Source organism: Osmerus eperlanus, chromosome 4, assembly GCF_963692335.1.
Source record: "Osmerus eperlanus chromosome 4, fOsmEpe2.1, whole genome shotgun sequence".
Classification (NCBI taxonomy): Eukaryota; Metazoa; Chordata; class Actinopteri; order Osmeriformes; family Osmeridae; genus Osmerus; species Osmerus eperlanus.
In genome coordinates this window covers 22,798,625-22,817,578 of record NC_085021.1, presented here as the reverse complement: position 1 = coordinate 22,817,578, position 18,954 = coordinate 22,798,625, and the positions used below count along the sequence as shown (strand labels likewise).

Genomic DNA, 18,954 nt, shown 5'->3' with positions numbered 1-18,954 from the left:
TGTCTGCTCCGTGTCCAGGGGCGGGTGTGGGGGAGGTGGAGGTGGTGGTGGTGGACCCTGCAGGGAGCAGGGAGGCTGTGGCCTGCGTGGTGGAAGACAAGGGCAACAGCAGCTACCGCTGCACCTACAAACCCAGCCAGGAGGGGGCGCACTCCATCTATGTCACCTTCGCTGGGGGGCAGATCAGCAAGAGCCCCTTCACTGTCCATGTGGGAGAGGGTAAGAGAGGGGATGGGGAGAGGGATGGAGGGAGGGAGATGAGGGATGGCGGTGTAGAGATGGAGGTATGGAGGGATGGGAGGAGGTGGTCAGAGAGAGGAGGAACACGTTTGTATCTGCTCTGCTCTCTGATGGTGTATGATGTCTTTGATTCTGTGCGTTTCTGACGAGTGGTTTTAAATTCTTCTCTCACTACTGACTGGTTTTCTCTCTGCCTCCTTCTCCCCTCTATCTATCTCTACCTCTTCATTTTCTTTTTTTCCTTTTTTTCCATTGTCTCCTATCTCTCTCCTCCTCTCTCCCCCCCTCCTCTCTCCTCCAGAGGTCTCCTGGTATCTCTTCTCTCTGTGGAGCGGCATCTTCCTTCTGCTGTCATTTCCTGTTTCCTGGGATCTCTCTTGGGTATTGTGTGTGTGTGTGTGTGTGTGTGGGTCGTATGTGTGTCGTATTTTTGCTTAAGCACAATATTTTCAAGTGTAAAGTTCCCCTCAAATACATTAAAAGGACTTGATCCAGTCTTGTTCTCGACCTGGATGAAAACATGATTTTAGTTTGTTCCATCTGACACCTTCCTGTCTGCTGGTGCCAGTAGCCCCGCCCCCTCTTCTGGGGCTTCTAGGTTGCCTGGTGATGAGTCAGCAGGGCCTAAATTACACACTTCTAATCATGCACTGTGATGCCCACTCATTTCCTGTGGAGATGACATGTCACTTCCTCAGTGGTCTGGGAGAGCAGGTCTGGAATGATATGAGGAAGGAGGGCAGAGGAGATGTTTAATATAGTTATCCTGTATGATAAAGTTAGCATAAAGTTTAATAAAAAGTGATCCTCCTGTATAATTAAGTTGTAGAATATATTAATGTAAAGTAGACAGAGATGGGAATGATGTACAAATAGCCTACTTTGTTACTGTACTTAAGTAGATTCTTCTCGAATCAGTAGGCCTACGTCACAATGTTTCTGACAACATTTTACTTTCACTCCATTTTTTACACAAATATCTGTACTTGCTACTTGAATTTTAAAGCCAGCTCGTTACCTTAGTTTTAATCTTGTCATTGTGCGCCTTTTTTCATGTCATGGCTATCATGCACCACAAACGTAAGCTAGTCTACGAAGCTACCATGGAGCAAGGCAGAAGGCAACAAGAATATTTTCGAAAAAGGGTCTAAAAAAAATAAACGTTTGTGTGGTGTGAGGAAAAAAAGCTGTGAAAATATTTTCGGAAATTTACAAAAAAGGTTCGAAAGTTTGAGATCAAGACCTGCAGTACTGTAAATGAATAATTTAAGTTTTTGTGGAGAAAAGTGCCGCTGACAGTAGCCAACTAGCTAACCAGTCGCTAACGTAATGACATCACACACCTGTGCGCGTTTACCTAGCTAAGTAGTTCAGCCCTAACCCTGACCCTTTGCTTCAGGAAGATAGCTAGCTATAACTTCTTCAAAAGCTACAGAAACGGGCCAGGGGGATAACATGTTATGTACCTAGCTATGTTTCCAGGCTGTGATATAAACAGTCAGTTTTACTGAAAAGTACCCCTCACAAACTGTCTAAAACAAACGGAAGTAGACTGCCCTGCTTCGTTCTGGTTAGCTCTGGCCTCTAGCGATCCCACACAGAAGTAGTTAGCTGTCGTTACTAACTGGTCAGGGTGTCTGGTCTGAAGCTAGGAGCTAAATGAACTGATCGATTATTAAAGCAATAAATTACGAGTCTTCCTGGAGAGCAATCAATGCCACCTAATATCCGAACTACAAGATTGATTGGATAGACAGCCAGGCCATAGATGGGTGTTACTATAGTTACAGAAAGCGAACCCTTTTAGTTCCTTCTCGATAACTTGCTACACAACACGTCAGACTGAAGTTCAGTTGGAAATGCGTCGAACGATATTTCCAGCAATATTGAGAGTTTTCAAAAAATACATTTCAAGCTTGCGTTTTTGGGGGCATATTTTCTGTACTGTTGGAATCACGATCCAGCTAAGCTACTGCCATAGTGAAGTTGATCGAATCGGCTTGTTTTTTTAGTGGTTTCTTTATTGATGAAATGCAATATGTGTAAATGCTTAAAAATATCAGTTGAAGGGGAGAACATAAGGGGACGTTTAAGTCATATTATAGTTTAGTACACAGGATTGCACAATTTCTTAGTTTTTATGCAACTGGTTAAACTATGAGGCACATCACCATTCCCTCTTCAGAAAATGAGAGAATCCTGTTTCATTCTACACTTAACTCTTAGTATTCTGAAGTGTAAATGAGCAGCAACAAATGTTATATGCTTTTTTTTTTATCCATGCAATATTGATCAAGGGTAAGTGTGGATACTTGTTTAAAATATACAGACATATCAGTTGTAAAATGTAAGTACACCCATGAAAACTCTCCAAATATTTGGCCGTTTGAGTTTAAACAGGTTTGGAGGTGAGATAGCTAGATAACCTGCTGCAGCTGCCTCAAGCGCACCTTACAACTTCCCCAGAAATTCTACCCTGTTGGTTTAAAATAAAATTATCACCCCTTCTAAAAACTGTGCTCCACCCCCCTCTGCCCTCCCCCCCCTCCCCCAGCCTGTAACCCCAGCCTGTGCCAGGCCAAGGGGCGTGGCCTGCAGCCAAAAGGCCTGAGGGTGAAGGAGACGGCAGACTTCAGGGTCTACACCCGAGGAGCCGGCACCGGGGATCTCAAGGTCTCCATCAAGGGCCCCAGTGAGTTACACAACTCCCACAATCCTCCGGGCCTCTCAAACTACACATCCCAGCGTCTTTGTCTTTGTAAACCACCAGAGCTAATCGTGTGTGTGTGTGTGTGTGTGTGTGTGTGTGCGCGCACGCAGAGGGTCTGGAGGAGCCCTGTAAGAGGCAGGACCTAGGTGATGGGGTGTATGGGTTCGATTACTACCCCACCACCCCGGGCACCTACAGCATCACCATCACCTGGGGAGGACAGCACATCCCCCGCAGGTACACACACCTCCTTATCTCTGACTCGCTCTCACTCGCTCACACTCCACCATCGACATTTAGTGTATGATGATGATGCTGTCCCCCCAGCCCCCTGGAGGTGAAGGTGGGGGCGGAGTCGGGCTCCCAGAAGGTGCGAGCCTGGGGGCCGGGTCTAGAGGGGGGCGTGGTCGGGAAGTCAGCTGACTTTGTGGTCGAAGCCGTGGGGGACAACGTAGGCACGCTCGGTAAGACACACACACACACACACATACACACACAGACACACACACTCAGACATACAGAAACGCACACGTAGACACAAAGACGGACTATCACTGCTGAGAAGGTGCAAGAAATCACGTGTGTGTGTGTGTGTGTCAGGGTTCTCTGTGGAGGGCCCGTCCCAGGCTAAGATAGAGTGTGATGATAAGGGGGACGGGTCATGTGACGTGCGTTACTGGCCCATGGAGGCGGGGGAGTATGCAGTGCACGTGCTCTGCAACGGAGAGGACATCCAGCACTCCCCCTACATGGCGGACATCAGCCCCGCCCCCGGCAAGGACTTCCACCCTGACAAGGTACACACACCTGCACAGGTACACACACACCTCTACAGGTACACACACACCTCTACAGGTACACACACACCTCTACAGGTACACACACACCTGCACAGGTACACACACACCTGCACAGGTACACACACACCTCTACAGGTACACACACACCTGCACAGGTACACACACACCTCTACAGGTACACACACACCTGCACAGGTACACACACACCTGCACAGGTACATGCACGCACACCAGGTACACATAAACCATGGGTTGTTCTGAAGCATAGGCATGAGGCTCAGCTGTAATACTGTGTGTGTGTGTGTGCTGCAGGTGAAGGCGTTTGGCCCTGGCCTGCAGAGCAGTGGTCTGGCGGTGGGGAAGCCAGCAGAGTTCACCGTGGACGCTAAGCTGGGAGGCAGAGCTCCCCTCAAGATCACCGCCCAGGTGAGGGGGGGGGGGGAAGACTACATCAGGTAAACCTTTTCTCTGTCAAGGTCGGCAGACTAACTGTATGTCTGTGGGGTGTGTGTGTGAGCAGGATGCAGATGGAACCCCTGTGGAGGTGCAGGTGAAAGACAATGGGAATGGGACCTACAGCTGCAGCTACACGCCCCGCAAGCCCCTCAAACACACCATCATGGTGTCCTGGGGCGGGGTCAACATCCCAGACAGCCCCTTCAGAGTGAGCGCACACGCACACACACACAGGGACACACGCACACACAAACACTACTTTAACTGTTTGTGTGTCTGCCCTGTCTGTGTGTGGGTGTCTGGCCTGTCTGTGTGTGTGTGTGTGTACAGATGGCCATCGGAGCAGGTTGCCACCCTAACAAGGTGAAGGTGTCTGGACCGGGCGTGGCCAAGACCGGCCTGAAGGCCTTTGAGCCCACACTGTTCACTGTGGACTGTGCTGAGGCCGGACAAGGTGTGTGTGCAACAACAGCATAGGTATCACCTGTGTGTGTGTGTGCAGGAGACATCAGTATAGGAATTACCTGTGTGTGTGTCTGTGTGCAGGAGACATCAGTATAGGCATCAAGTGTGCTCCGGGAGTAGTGGGGCCGGCGGAGGCGGACATCGACTTTGACATCATCAGGAACGACAACGACACGTTCACCGTCAAGTACACGCCTCCTGGAGCCGGCAGCTACACCATCATGGTGCTGTTCGCTGACCAGGTGGGGGCTGGGTTGTGTGTGTGTGTGTGCGTGTGTGTGTGTGCGTGTGTGTGTGTGTGCGTGCTGACTCTCTGCCTGTGTTCCAGACCATCCCCATGACTCCCATCAGGATCAAGGTGGACCCGTCACATGACGCCAGCAAGGTGAAGGCTGAGGGCCCTGGACTGAGCCGCACTGGTGAGACACACACACACACACACACACTATATACACACACCATATAATACACACCACACGTATACCATCACTCTGTCTCTCTCTCCCAGGTGTGGAGCTGAACAAGCCCACCAGCTTCACGGTGAACACCAAGGCAGCGGGTCAGGCTCGTCTGGGTGCTGTGTTCACCGGACCCTCCAAAGCCGATGCCATCAAAGACCTGGAGATCATCAACAACCACGACAACACACACACCGTCAAGTACACGCCCGTGCAACAGGTGAGCGCACACACGTAGACACACACACACCACCACACACTCAATCACACATCCTCGGGTACATTGTTGTTCGGCAGCAATTTTATTCCCTTTCATGACTCCTCCTGCGACTCCTCCCCCTCCTGTGACTCCTCCCCCTCCTGCACCTCCTCCCCCTCTTGCGACTCCTCCCCCTCTTGCGACTCCTCCCCCTCTTGCGACTCCTCCCCCTCTTGCGACTCCTCCCCCTCTTGCGACTCCTCCCCCTCTTGCGACTCCTCCCCCTCCTGCGACTCCTCCCCCTCCTGCGACTCCTCCCCCTCCTGCGACTCCTCCCCCATGTGTGACTCCTCCCCCATGTGTGACTCCTCTCTTCCAGGGTCAAATGGGCGTGGCCGTGACCTACGGAGGAGACCCTATACCTAAGAGCCCCTTCTCTGTTGCCGTGGCGCCCAGCCTGGACCTCAGCAAGATCAACGTGACGGGGCTGGGACAGAGTACGCACCCATCTACACCTCCTCCACCCCCCTCTCCTCTACACAACCTCCTCCACCCCCCTCTCCTCTACACAACCTCCTCCACCCCACCCCCCTCTCCTCTACACCTCCTCCACCCCACCCCCCTCTCCTCTACACCTCCTCCATCCCACCCCCCTCTCCTCTACACCTCCTCCATCCCACCCCCCTCTCCTCTAAACCTCCTCCACCCCACCCCCCTCTCCTCTACACCTCCTCCACCCCACCCCCCTCTCCTCTACACCTCCTCCATCCCACCCCCCTCTCCTCTACACCTCCTCCATCCCACCCCCCTCTCCTCTACACCTCCTCCACCCCACCCCACCCCCCTCTCCTCTACACCTCCTCCACCCCACCCCCCTCTCCTCTACACCTCCTCCACCCCACCCCCCTCTCCTCTACACCTCCTCCACCCCACCCCCCTCTCCTCTACACCTCCTCCACCCCCTCTCCTCTACACCTCCTCCACCCCCCTCCTCTACACCTCCATCAGTTCAGTGCTATTCTCATGTGGTTTTCTCTCTCTCTGTCTTTCCCCCTTCCTCCTTCTACTATAGAGATGACAGTTGGCAGGGACCAGGAAGTGACTGTGAAGTCGAAGGGGGCAGGAGGACAGGGCAAGGTGGAGGCCAAGGTGATTGGTCCATCAGGAAAGCCGGTGTCCAGTAAGGTACGAGGGTGTTTGTGTCTGCATGTTTGTTCTTTTTAAATAAAGCTTCAATTCAAACCTTTACAGGATGTTTAAACTTTTGTTCTTTATAATTTGATTTTTAAAGTTTTGTATTGCATGTTGTAGTTTAGTGTTATATTTTTGGGGGTAATGAAGGAGGATAATTTAGGTGTACCGTAATACACAGGATGCTGAGGAAGCTCATTATCATATTCATGAGTAGGTGGAGTCAGGGCTGAGCCCAGAGACCAATCAGTTGAAGTTCATCCCTCGGGAGGCGGGGCCCTACCAGGTGGAGTTGACCTATGACGGAGCTCCGATCCCAGGATCCCCCTTCAGCTCCACGGCTTACCCCCCCACAGACTCCTCCAAGGTACACACACACACACAGCCCTCCCAGGTACACACACACACACACACACACACAGCCCTCCAAGGTACACACACACACACACACAGCCCTCCCAGGTACACCCACACACACAGCCCTCCAAGGTACACACACACACACACAGCCCTCCCAGGTACACCCACACACACAGCCCTCCAAGGTACACACACACACACACAGCCCTCCCAGGTACACCCACACACACAGCCCTCCAAGGTACACACACCCAAGGTAACCCTGCCCCCCCAGGTGCGCTGCTCAGGCCCTGGTCTGGAGCGTGCCAAGGTGGGGGAGACGGGGGAGTTCGTGGTGGACTGTACCAATGCCGGCCCGGCCGAGCTCACCATCGAGATCATCTCCGACGGCGGCACGGAGGCAGAGGTCCGTATCCAGGACAACGGGGACGGCACTTACACCATCACCTACATCCCCCTGAGTCCCGGATGCTACACTGTCACCATCCGCTACGGGGGGCAGGACGTACCCAGCTTCCCAGCCCGACTCACTGTGGAGCCCGCCGTGGACGCCAGCGCAGTCCGGGTGTTTGGCCCGGGGGTGGAGGGCAAAGGTGAGGGGGTTCCTCTCTCTCCTCATCCCTGTACCGTGTCCTAGCATGTTCTACCTCTCTCACCCCTGTACCGTGTCCTAGCATGTTCTACCTCTCTCACCCCTGTACCGTGTTCTAGCATGTTCTACCTGTCTCACCCCTGTACCGTGTCCTAGCATGTTCTACCTCTCTCATCCCTGTACCGTGTCCTAGCATGTTCTACCTGTCTCACCCCTGTACCGTGTCCTAGCATGTTCTACCTCTCTCACCCCTGTACCGTGTCCAAGCATGTTCTACCTGTCTCACCCCTGTACCGTGTCCTAGCATGTTCTACCTGTCTCACCCCTGTACCGTGTCCTAGCATGTTCTACCTCTCTCACCCCTGTACCGTGTCCTAGCATGTTCTACCTCTCACCCCTGTACCGTGTCCTAGCATGTTCTACCTCTCACCCCTGTACCGTGTCCTAGCATGTTCTACCTCTCTCACCCCTGTACCGTGTCCTAGCGTGTTCTACCTCTCTCACCCCTGTACCGTGTCCTAGCATGTTCTACCTCTCACCCCTGTACCGTGTCCTAGCGTGTTCTACCTCTCTCACCCCTGTACCGTGTCCTAGCATGTTCTACCTGTCTCACCCCTGTACCGTGTCCTAGCATGTTCTACCTCTCACCCCTGTACCGTGTCCTAGCATGTTCTACCTGTCTCACCCCTGTACCGTGTCCTAGCGTGTTCTACCTCTCTCACCCCTGTACCGTGTCCTAGCGTGTTCTACCTCTCTCACCCCTGTACCGTGTCCTAGCGTGTTCTACCTCTCTCACCCCTGTACCGTGTCCTAGCGTGTTCTACCTCTCTCACCCCTGTACCGTGTCCTAGCGTGTTCTACCTCTCACCCCTGTACCGTGTCCTAGCGTGTTCTACCTCTCTCACCCCTGTACCGTGTCCTAGCGTGTTCTACCTCTCTCACCCCTGTACCGTGTCCTAGCGTGTTCTACCTCTCTCACCCCTGTACCGTGTCCTAGCGTGTTCTACCTCTCTCACCCCTGTACCGTGTCCTAGCGTGTTCTACCTCTCTCACCCCTGTACCGTGTCCTAGCGTGTTCTACCTCTCTCACCCCTGTACCGTGTCCTAGCGTGTTCTACCTCTCTCACCCCTGTACCGTGTCCTAGCGTGTTCTACCTCTCTCACCCCTGTCCCGTGTCCTAGCGTGTTCTACCTCTCTCACCCCTGTCCCGTGTCCTAGCGTGTTCTACCTCTCTCACCCCTGTCCCGTGTCCTAGCGTGTTCTACCTCTCTCACCCCTGTCCCGTGTTCCAGGTGTGTTCTACCTCTCTCACCCCTGTCCCGTGTTCCAGGTGTGTTCCGCGAGGCGACCACAGAGTTCACGGTGGATGCGCGCTCGCTGACGCAGACTGGAGGAGACCACATCAAGACTGTGATCAGCAACCCCTCCGGCAGCCTCACAGACGCCAGCCTCACAGACCGCCAAGACGGCACCTACACTGTGGAGTACACGCCCTACGAGGAGGGTGAGGAGGGAGGGAGGAGGGGGGTGAGGAGGGGGGTGAGGGGAGTAGTCATTGGGAAAGTAACAAGATCTTGGGAATATGGGGGGACCATTTTAAGTGTGTGTGTGTGTGTGTCAGGACCCCACAGTGTGGCAGTAGCATATGACGGTTCCCCGGTGCCCAAGTCTCCATTCCGTGTGCCAGTGACGGAGGGCTGTGATCCGGCGCGTGTGCGTGTGCATGGCCCCGGCCTGCAGAGCGGCATCACCAACAAGCCCAACAAGTTCACCGTGGAAACCCGGTACGGTAGCCATGGAAACACTCCCTTCACACACCCTTGGAGACGCTGAGCAGTTAGTTCAGTTTGTGTCTTTACTCATCTCTCCCTCCCTCTCTCTCTTTCTCTTCCCTTCCCTCCTTCTCGACTGCCTACTCCTCCCTTCATACACCCCCCCCCCCTCCCCCCCACACATACACACACACACTCCAGAGGGGCAGGTACTGGGGGTCTGGGGCTGGCTGTGGAGGGGCCGTCAGAGGCTAAGATGTCCTGCACTGACAACAAGGACGGAAGCTGCAGCGTGGAGTACGTCCCCTACGAGCCTGGAACCTACCACCTCAACATCACCTACGGGGGCCAGCCCATAGCAGGTACACCTGGGGTCTCTCTCCGGGGGGTCTCTCTCTCTCTGGAGAGTTCTGGAATGTAGATGTACATGTGATTGTCAGGTTTAACATGTGGACAGTTTATAGGTCACATTGAAAATGTTCTTATTTAATGGCCTCATGTTCCCTCCGCCGGTAGGGAGTCCGTTTGCGGTGCCGGTCAGTGACACGGTGGACAGCAGCAAGGTGAGGTGTCAGGGCCCGGGGCTGGGCAGCAACGTGAGGGCCAACGTTCCTCAGGCGTTCAGCGTGGACGCCTCCAAGGCTGGCCAGGCCCCGCTGCAGGTCCGCGTGCAGGGGCCCAAAGGTGAGGGGGAGGGGGTCTATGTCTAGAATTCTTCAATCTCTGGATCCTAGTTTGTGTGTAACGTGTGTGTGTGTGTGTGTGTGCAGGTGTGGTGGAGCCAGTGGAGATGGTGGATAATGGAGACCAGACTCACACAGTGAACTACGTCCCCACCAGAGAGGGCCCCTACTCCATCAACGTCCTGTACAACGAGGAGGAGGTCCCACGCAGGTACACACACACACACACAGGCAGGTAATACACACATGCATTCTCATACATTTGAACTCATCCTCACGTCTCCCCTCCAGTCCTTACAAGCTGAAGGTGCTGCCCACTCATGATGCCAGCAAGGTGCGCTGCAGTGGTCCTGGCCTGAACACCAGCGGTGTGCCCGCCTCCCTGCCTGTAGAGTTCACCATCGACGCCAAGGATGCTGGGGAGGGACTGCTAGCCGTGCAGATCACTGTGAGAACACACACACACTCACACACACACTCAAACAGCTCGCATACACACAAGATGAAAAACACCTTCTGTTTCTCATGTCCTTTATTCCATCACGCCCCCCCCCCCCTCTCCCACAGGACCCAGAGGGGAAGCCTAAGAAGGCCAGTATCCGTGACAACCAGGATGGGACGTACCTGGTGTCGTATGTTCCAGACATGACGGGCCGCTACACCATCCTGATCAAGTACGGAGGAGACGAGATCCCCTACTCCCCCTACCGCATCAGAGCCCTGCCCACTGGGGACGCCAGCAAGTGCTCCGTCACAGGTACACACACCTGAACACACACACACACCTGAACACACACACACACCTGAACACACACACACACCTGAACACACACACACACCTGAACACACACACACACCTGAACACAGGTACACACACCTGAACACACACACACACCTGAACACACACACACACCTGAACACACACACACACCTGAACACAGGTACACACACCTGAACACACACACACACACCTGAACACAGGTACACACACCTGAACACACACACACACCTGAACACACACACACACACCTGAACACAGGTACGCACAACTTTTAGGTTGTTCTGCTGATGTTGTTATAACGTTATACCCCAGTGTGTGTCTGTCTGTCTCTCTCACACACACACACACACACACACACACCCCCCTCCCCTCTTCACCCCTCCCCCCCTGCTGGCCTCCACCACAGTGTGATGTCCTGTTGAACCACACCCTCCCCTCCTTGACTCTGTCTCTTCTGTGTCACGTTTCGCTCCCTGCTTCTCACCGTTGCTCTCAGTCTCGATCGGCGGTCACGGTCTGGGTAAGCGATCACAGATCCCCTCATCAGATCCTGCATCCATTACTCTGGTCTGACTGCATGCTGGATGGCTCCTCCCCTTCAATTAGATGACTCCTCTCTCCTTTCTCCTCTCTTCTCCTCCTCTCTCCTCTCCTCTCCTCTCCCCCCCCTCTCTCTGGGTAGACTAAAAGACTAATTGTTCAGCATGATGGATGTCAGTTCGGCTGATGTAGTCATGGAGACTGGATATTAGTGACTGTAACCATGGTAATAACACGGTAGTAACTGTAACCATGGTAATAACAAAGTAATAACCCGTAGAACTCACGATCATGGTAGAGGCATGATGGGGGGTGAGTGTGTGTGTGTGTACGTATGCGTGGTGTGTATGTCTGTATGTGTATATGTGTTTGTGTGCATGGTGAATATGTAAGTGTTAGTGTGTGGTATGTGTGTGTAAGTGTGTTCTCTACCCCCCAGGGGCCGGCGTGGGCCCCACCATCCAGATGGGGGAGCAGACGGTGATCACTGTGGACGCTAAGGCTGCTGGGAAGGGCAAGGTGACGTGCAGCGTGAGCACACCCGAGGGGGCGGAGCTTGACGTGGACGTGGTGGAGAATGCAGACGGGACGTTCGACATCTTCTACACGGCGCCGCAGCCAGGGGAGTACTGCATCTGCCTGCGCTTCGGAGGAGAACACATCCCCAACTCCCCCTTCCAGGTCACGGTGGGTCTCACACACGCTCTCACACACACACACACGCTCTCACACACACACGCTCTCACACACACGCTCTCACACACACTCACTCTCTCACACTCACTCTCTCACACACACACACGCTCTCACACACACACACGCTCTCACATACACACACTCTCTCACACATACACGCACACTCTCACACATACACACACTCTCTCACACATACACACACGCTCTCACACACACACACACGCTCTCACACACTCACACACACGCTCTCACACACACACGCTCTCTCACACACACACGCTCTCACACACACACACACGCTCTCACACACACACACGCTCTCACACACACACACGCTCTCACACACACACACGCTCTCACACACACACACGCTCTCACACACACACACTCTCACACACTCACTCTCACACACACTCTCTCACGCGCTCTCTCACACACTCACGCTCTCACACACACACACGCTCTCACACACACTCTCTCACACACACACACTCTCACACACTCACGCTCTCACACACTCACTCTCTCACACTCACTCTCTCACACTCACTCTCTCACACACACTCTCTCACACACACTCTCTCACACACTCACGCTCTCACACACACACACGCTCTCACACACACACACGCTCTCACACACACACACTCTCTCACACACACACGCTCTCACACACACACACACGCTCTCACACACACACACACGCTCTCACACACACACACACGCTCTCACACACACACACGCTCTCACACACACACGCTCTCACACACACACACGCTCTCACACACACACACTCTCTCACACACACACACTCTCTCACACACACACACTCTCACACACACACGCTCTCACACACACACACACTCTCACACACACACGCTCTCTCACACACACACGCTCTCACACACACACGCTCTCTCACACACACACACTCTCTCACACACACACACTCTCTCACACACACACACGCTCTCACACACTCACTCTCTCACGCGCTCTCACACACACACACACGCTCTCACACACACACACTCTCTCACACACTCACGCTCTCACACACACACACATACTCACACACACTCTCTCACACGCTCTCACACACTCACACTCAGTTTCAGGACTCCTCAGGTTTCCGGTGACCCGGCCTTTCTCTCTCCAGTCCCCCTCTAATTGGGCCCAGCAGACACCAGTTAATCACACTAACCAATGTTGTACTGCCTCTATCTCTCGTCCTCCTCCTACCTCTTCTCCTCCTCCCCCCCCTACCCCAGGCTGTGGAAGGTCCTCCCTCTGACCAGCTCCTACAGCAGAGACAGCTGCCTCAGTACTACACTCAACAACCCTGGGTACTTTCTCCTCCTCCTCTCATCCCTTCTCTCTCTTCCTCCTCATCACTCCATCCTCTCTCCTCCTCTCATCCCTCCTCTTTCCTCCTCCTCATCACTCCATCCTCTCTCCTCCCTCATGGTGTTTCATTTCATCTCTCCATCATGTCTCTCTGCAGGTGGTCATCTCTGAGCTGGTCTCTCCCTCCATCACACACACGCCTTCAACACCCCCTTCTCTCTGTCGCTCTCTCTCTCGCTCACTCTCACACACACCTTCAACACCTCTCTCTCTGTCTCTCTCTCTCACTCACTCTCACACACACCTTCAACACCTCTCTCTCTGTCTCTCTCTCTCACTCACTCACACACACCTTCAACACCTCTCTCTCTGTCTCTCTCACTCACTCACACACGCACCTTCAACACCTCTCTCTCTCTCATTCTCTCTCTCTCTCCTTGTACTCGCACACAGGAGGGAGCGGCCACCATTTTGTGAATCCCCAATGTGGTCCACTCCACATTTATCCAAAATGGCTGCGGGGTGTTTCGGGGAAGCTACTGTGTGTGTGTGTGTGTGTCCCATCTACAGCGATCTTCATCCTGTAACTGGTGTCTGTGTCTGTCAGTGGCCATCATCATCATCACCATGTTTTCCATTCAGTTCCACCAGTTTGGTTTGTTGTTGATTTGATGTTGATTCATACACACACACACACAGACACTAGACTCTAACCTTTGCCCTCTGTCTCCTAGGCGACAGACCGGCCAATGGGGATGAACGGTCTGGATGTGGCAGGATTGAGACCGTTTGACCTGGTCATCCCCTTCACCATCCAGAAGGGAGAGATCACAGGTAAACACCCCCCTTACCTACACCCTCACACCCCCCTTACCTACACCCTCACACCCCCCTTACCTACAGCCTCACCCCCCCTTTACCTACAGCCTCACACCCCCCTTACCTACACCCTCACACCCCCCTTACCTACACCCTCACACCCCCCTTACCTACAGCCTCACCCCCCCTTTACCTACAGCCTCACACCCCCCTTACCTACACCCTCACACCCCCCTTACCTACACCCTCACACCCCCCTTACCTACACCCCCCTTACCTACACCCTCACCCCCCTTTACCTACACCCTCATACCCCCCTTACCTACACCCTCACAACCCCCTTACCTACACCCTCACCCCCCCTTACCTACACTCTCACAACCCCCTTACCTACACCCTCACACCCCCCTTACCTACACCGTCACACCCCCCTTACCTACACCCTCACCCCCCCTTTACCTACACCCTCACACCCCCCTTACCTACACCCTCACACCCCCCTTACCTACACCCTCACCCCCCCTTTACCTACACCCTCACACCCCCCTTACCTACACCCTCACACCCCCTTACCTACTCTCACAACCCCCTTACCTACAACCCCTTACCTACACCCTCACCCCCCCCTTACCTACACCCTCACGCCCCCCCTTTACCTACACCCTCACCCCCCCTTTACCTACACCCTCACAACCCCCTTACCTACACCCTCACCCCCCCTTACCTACACTCTCACAACCCCCTTACCTACAACCCCTTACCTACACCCTCACCCCCCCCTTACCTACACCCTCACACCCCCCTTACCTACACCCTCACACCCCCCTTACCTACACCCTCACCCCCCCCAAGCTCAGCGGTGTGACCTTGCCGGTGTGTTTCCTAGGCGACGTGCGCATGCCGTCCGGTAAGGTGGCGAAGCCGGACATCACGGACAACAAGGATGGCACAGTGACGGTGAAGTACGCCCCCACTGAGCCGGGCCTGCACGAGATGGACATCAAGTACGACAGCATCCACATCCCAGGTACACGCACACACACCCCAGGTACACACACACACACACCCCAGGTACACACACACACCTCCCAGGTACACACACAGCCCTGGTAGGACACACATACCACACAGCCGTGCAAACACATGAGTTATGACAAGTGTATCTGAAGAGCCCTGTCCCCCCTGCAGGCAGCCCCCTCCAGTTCTTCGTGGACTACGTCAACAGTGGGAACGTGAGCGCGTACGGACCAGGCCTCATACACGGGACAGTCAACAAACCTGCTGCCTTCACTGTCAACACCCAGGATGCTGGGGAGGGTAGGCCTACGCTTCTATCCAGAGCCACTTCCAAGAGAGAACTTTTGCATAGGTCACTGATCATAACAACAAGATAGCCCCAAAAACATTCCAGGTAGCCAAAACATGAAGCACATATTGTGAACAACCAAAATAAGTGCCAAAGGGAAGAACCACAAGAGCATGTAGTTAAACAAGTTACAATTAAACAACATGAATCGCTATAAGTGCAAGTGTACCTGGGGAAAAGCAAGCAACAGTAAAAAATATTTCACAGCGAGTACAACAATTTAAATCAGTTACCACTAACCAACAAGAGCAAAGAGACTCTAAGAAAGAGTCATTGTGATCCTTGAGGAAACTAACATGGGGTCCAGCAAACCATTCCTAGGTACCGTTGTACACACTACACAGCCCTACACACACACACGCATCCCCTCCGTGTCTAGCGCGTGTGTGTGTGTGTGTGTAGGAGGTCTGTCCCTGGCGATCGAAGGCCCGTCGAAGGCTGACATCAGCTGTGTAGACAACCAGGATGGTACCTGCAGTGTGTCCTACCTGCCTGTACTGCCAGGAGACTACAGCATCCTGGTCAGATACAACGACAAGCACATCCCTGGGAGCCCCTTCTCAGCCCGCATCACCGGTACCCCACACACACACCTCGTACCCCACACACACACACACACACACACACACCTCGTACCCCACACACACACCTCGTACCCCACACACACACACACACACCTCGTACCCCACACACACACCTCGCATACCACACACACACACCTCGTACCCCACACACACATCTCGTACCACCCCCCCACACACACCTCGTACCCCCCCCACACACACACACACACCTCGCACACCACACACGCACACACAATTTGAAAACACACCAGTACCGCACCCATTTCCTAGGTGACAAGTGTCTGTCCTCCCGTTTCCTAGGTGACGAGTCCATGAGGATGTCCCAGCTGAAGGTGGGCTCGGCTGCTGACATCCCACTGGACATCGGGGAGCTGGACCTGAGTCAGCTGACCGCCTCCCTGACCACACCCTCCGGACGGGAGGAGCCCTGCCTGCTGAAGATGCTCCGCAACGGACACGTCGGTATGTGAGAGGGGAGGAGGAAGAGGGGAGGAGGAAGAGGGGAGGAGGAAGAGGGGAGGAGGAAGAGGGGAGGAGGAAGAGGGGAGACATGGTTTGTCCGTTTTCCTCACATTGTCAAAAGACCCATCTTACCTCTGCTAACTATCCTGTCTCGTCTGTGTGTGTTAGGCGTCTCGTTCGTTCCCAAGGAGACCGGGGAGCACCTGGTGAACATCAAGAAGAACGGTCGCCACATTCCAAGCAGCCCCATCTCCGTGATGATCAGCCAATCAGAGATCGGGGACGCCAGCCGGGTGCGTGTGAGTGGCCAGGGCCTGAGCGAGGCCAGGACCTTCGAACCGGCCGAGTTCATCATCGATACACGCGACGCAGGTGAGTGCAGGGGTGAGGCGAGTGTGTGTGAGCATTTCTGAGGGGTTAGTTTGACGTATTGGCTTTTGTAAAGTGTTATTTAACTGTGTGTGTGTGTGCAGGTTACGGGGGTCTGAGTCTGTCCATCGAGGGACCCAGCAAGGTGGACATCAACACTGAGGACCAGGAGGACGGAACCTGCAAGATCACCTACTGCCCCACCGAGCCAGGACACTACATCATCAACATCAAGTTCGCTGACCAGCACGTGCCAGGTACCGGCCAATCAGAGCCCAGCTCGTTAAGGGGTCTGGCCAATCAGAGCCCAGCTGGTTACTGAGTATGCTGTGTCCGTGTGCAGGGAGTGCTTTCTCCGTCAAGGTGACCGGGGAGGGCAGGATGAAGGAGAGCATCACCAGGAGGAGGAAGGCTGCCTCGGTCGCCAACGTGGGGAGTCACTGTGACCTCAGCCTCAAGATCCCAGGTGTGTGTGGAACTGTGTGTACCTGTACGTGTTTGTGTGGAACTGTGTGTACCTGTACGTGTTTGTGTGGAACTGTGTGTACCTGTACGTGTTTGTGTGGAACTGTGTGTACCTGTACGTGTTTGTGTGGAACTGTGTGTACCTGTACGTGTTTGTGTGGAACTGTGTGTACCTGTACGTGTTTGTGTGGAACTGTGTGTACCTGTACGTGTTTGTGTGGAACTGTGTGTACCTGTACGTGTTTGTGTGGAACTGTGTGTGTGTGTACCTGTAACTTTGTGCGTGTGTATGTGTGTTCAGAGATCAGCTTAGCAGACATGACGGCCCAGGTGACAAGTCCGTCGGGGCAGGTCCACAAGGCCGACATCATGGAGGGAGACAACAACACCTACTGCATCCGCTTCGTTCCCACGGAGACAGGCGTGCACACCGTGTGTGTGAAGTACGCGGGCGTGCACGTGCCTGGGAGCCCCTTCCAGTTCACCGTGGGGCCGCTGGGAGAGGGAGGGGCCCACAAGGTCCGGGCTGGGGGGCCCGGCCTGGAGAGGGCTGAGGCTGCTGTGCCAGGTACCTGGATGGGGCAGGGGGGGGCAGGGGGGTGAGGTGTGTGTGTGTGTGTGTACTGACCGCTGCGTCCTGTGCAGCTGAGTTCAGTATCTGGACACGAGAGGCGGGTGCGGGGGGGCTGAGCATCGCGGTGGAGGGACCCAGCAAGGCAGAGATCGCCTTCGAGGACCGCAAGGACGGGTCCAGTGGAGTGTCCTACATCGTCCAGGAGCCAGGTGAGGGAGGAGGAGGGTGAGGGAGGGAGATGTGGTGATGTTCTCTTGATTGAGACTTGTTGTAGGTCCTGTATCCTGGCCTGCTGTGTTTCTAACTGTGTGTGTGTTTGTAGGAGACTACGAGGTATCGATCCGTTTCAACGAGGAGCACATCCCAGACAGCCCCTTCCTGGTTCCCGTGGCAACGCCCTCCTCCGACGCCCGTCGCCTCACTGTTGCCAGTCTCCAGGTGAGGCTCTGAGACACACACACCTGTCCACATACCAGGACCCACTACCCACAATGCAGCAGCAGCCCCATGACACGCAGGGAGACAGGAAGAGGGACAGACATGCAGGGAGAGAGAGACAGACATGCAGGGAGAGAGAGACAGACATGCAGGGAGAGAGAGAGAGACAGACATGCAGGGAGAGAGAGAGACAGACATGCAGGGAGAGAGAGAGACAGACATGCAGGGAGAGAGAGACAGACATGCAGGGAGAGAGAGACAGACATGCAGGGAGCGAGAGAGACAGACATGCAGGGAGCGAGAGAGACAGACATGCAGGGAGCGAGAGAGACAGACATGCAGGGAGCGAGAGAGACAGACATGCAGGGAGCGAGAGAGACAGACATGCAGGGAGAGAGAGAGAGAGACATGCAGGGAGAGAGACAGGAAGTGAGTCTGCTGCTGTGCTGTTGGGAGGTGCTAAGGCTTCTGGGATACTAAAGGACTGTGTAGGTTTCTCGTGCCTCATTCTAAAGGCTCCCAACAGCCGCCCCCCCCTCCTTTCCCTCCCTCCCCCCCTTCCCCTCCCTCCCCCCTCGCGTTAGCC

At 54.5% G+C, this 18,954-nt stretch overlaps 1 protein-coding gene across 5 annotated transcripts in view; it reads left to right on the top strand.

Moving 5' to 3' along the window:
• flna (filamin A, alpha (actin binding protein 280)) overlaps positions 1-18,954 on the top strand; it is a 37,946-nt gene that overhangs the window by 15,476 nt on the left and 3,516 nt on the right. Inside the window, exons 9-44 of one of the 5 annotated variants that reach the window (XM_062460381.1) lie at positions 19-219; positions 2,795-2,932; positions 3,061-3,187; positions 3,278-3,414; positions 3,551-3,747; positions 4,063-4,176; positions 4,271-4,414; positions 4,537-4,660; positions 4,753-4,913; positions 5,000-5,090; positions 5,180-5,349; positions 5,708-5,825; positions 6,401-6,513; positions 6,737-6,886; positions 7,154-7,472; positions 8,803-8,976; positions 9,094-9,256; positions 9,446-9,606; positions 9,761-9,928; positions 10,015-10,138; positions 10,219-10,375; positions 10,495-10,684; positions 11,205-11,228; positions 11,688-11,935; positions 13,216-13,290; positions 14,026-14,125; positions 14,997-15,137; positions 15,299-15,427; positions 15,879-16,052; positions 16,361-16,522; positions 16,691-16,894; positions 16,996-17,148; positions 17,235-17,357; positions 17,658-17,924; positions 18,002-18,139; positions 18,253-18,368. In XM_062460381.1, the coding sequence (XP_062316365.1) occupies positions 19-219; positions 2,795-2,932; positions 3,061-3,187; positions 3,278-3,414; positions 3,551-3,747; positions 4,063-4,176; positions 4,271-4,414; positions 4,537-4,660; positions 4,753-4,913; positions 5,000-5,090; positions 5,180-5,349; positions 5,708-5,825; positions 6,401-6,513; positions 6,737-6,886; positions 7,154-7,472; positions 8,803-8,976; positions 9,094-9,256; positions 9,446-9,606; positions 9,761-9,928; positions 10,015-10,138; positions 10,219-10,375; positions 10,495-10,684; positions 11,205-11,228; positions 11,688-11,935; positions 13,216-13,290; positions 14,026-14,125; positions 14,997-15,137; positions 15,299-15,427; positions 15,879-16,052; positions 16,361-16,522; positions 16,691-16,894; positions 16,996-17,148; positions 17,235-17,357; positions 17,658-17,924; positions 18,002-18,139; positions 18,253-18,368 (5,495 nt within the window). Of the gene's footprint in view, positions 1-18; positions 220-2,794; positions 2,933-3,060; positions 3,188-3,277; positions 3,415-3,550; positions 3,748-4,062; positions 4,177-4,270; positions 4,415-4,536; positions 4,661-4,752; positions 4,914-4,999; positions 5,091-5,179; positions 5,350-5,707; positions 5,826-6,400; positions 6,514-6,736; positions 7,473-8,802; positions 8,977-9,093; positions 9,257-9,445; positions 9,607-9,760; positions 9,929-10,014; positions 10,139-10,218; positions 10,376-10,494; positions 10,685-11,204; positions 11,229-11,687; positions 11,936-13,215; positions 13,291-14,025; positions 14,126-14,996; positions 15,138-15,298; positions 15,428-15,878; positions 16,053-16,360; positions 16,523-16,690; positions 16,895-16,995; positions 17,149-17,234; positions 17,358-17,657; positions 17,925-18,001; positions 18,140-18,252; positions 18,369-18,954 lie in introns of all 5 variants that reach the window. The other 4 variants (XM_062460378.1, XM_062460382.1, XM_062460379.1 and 1 more) reach the window with 4 other exon arrangements.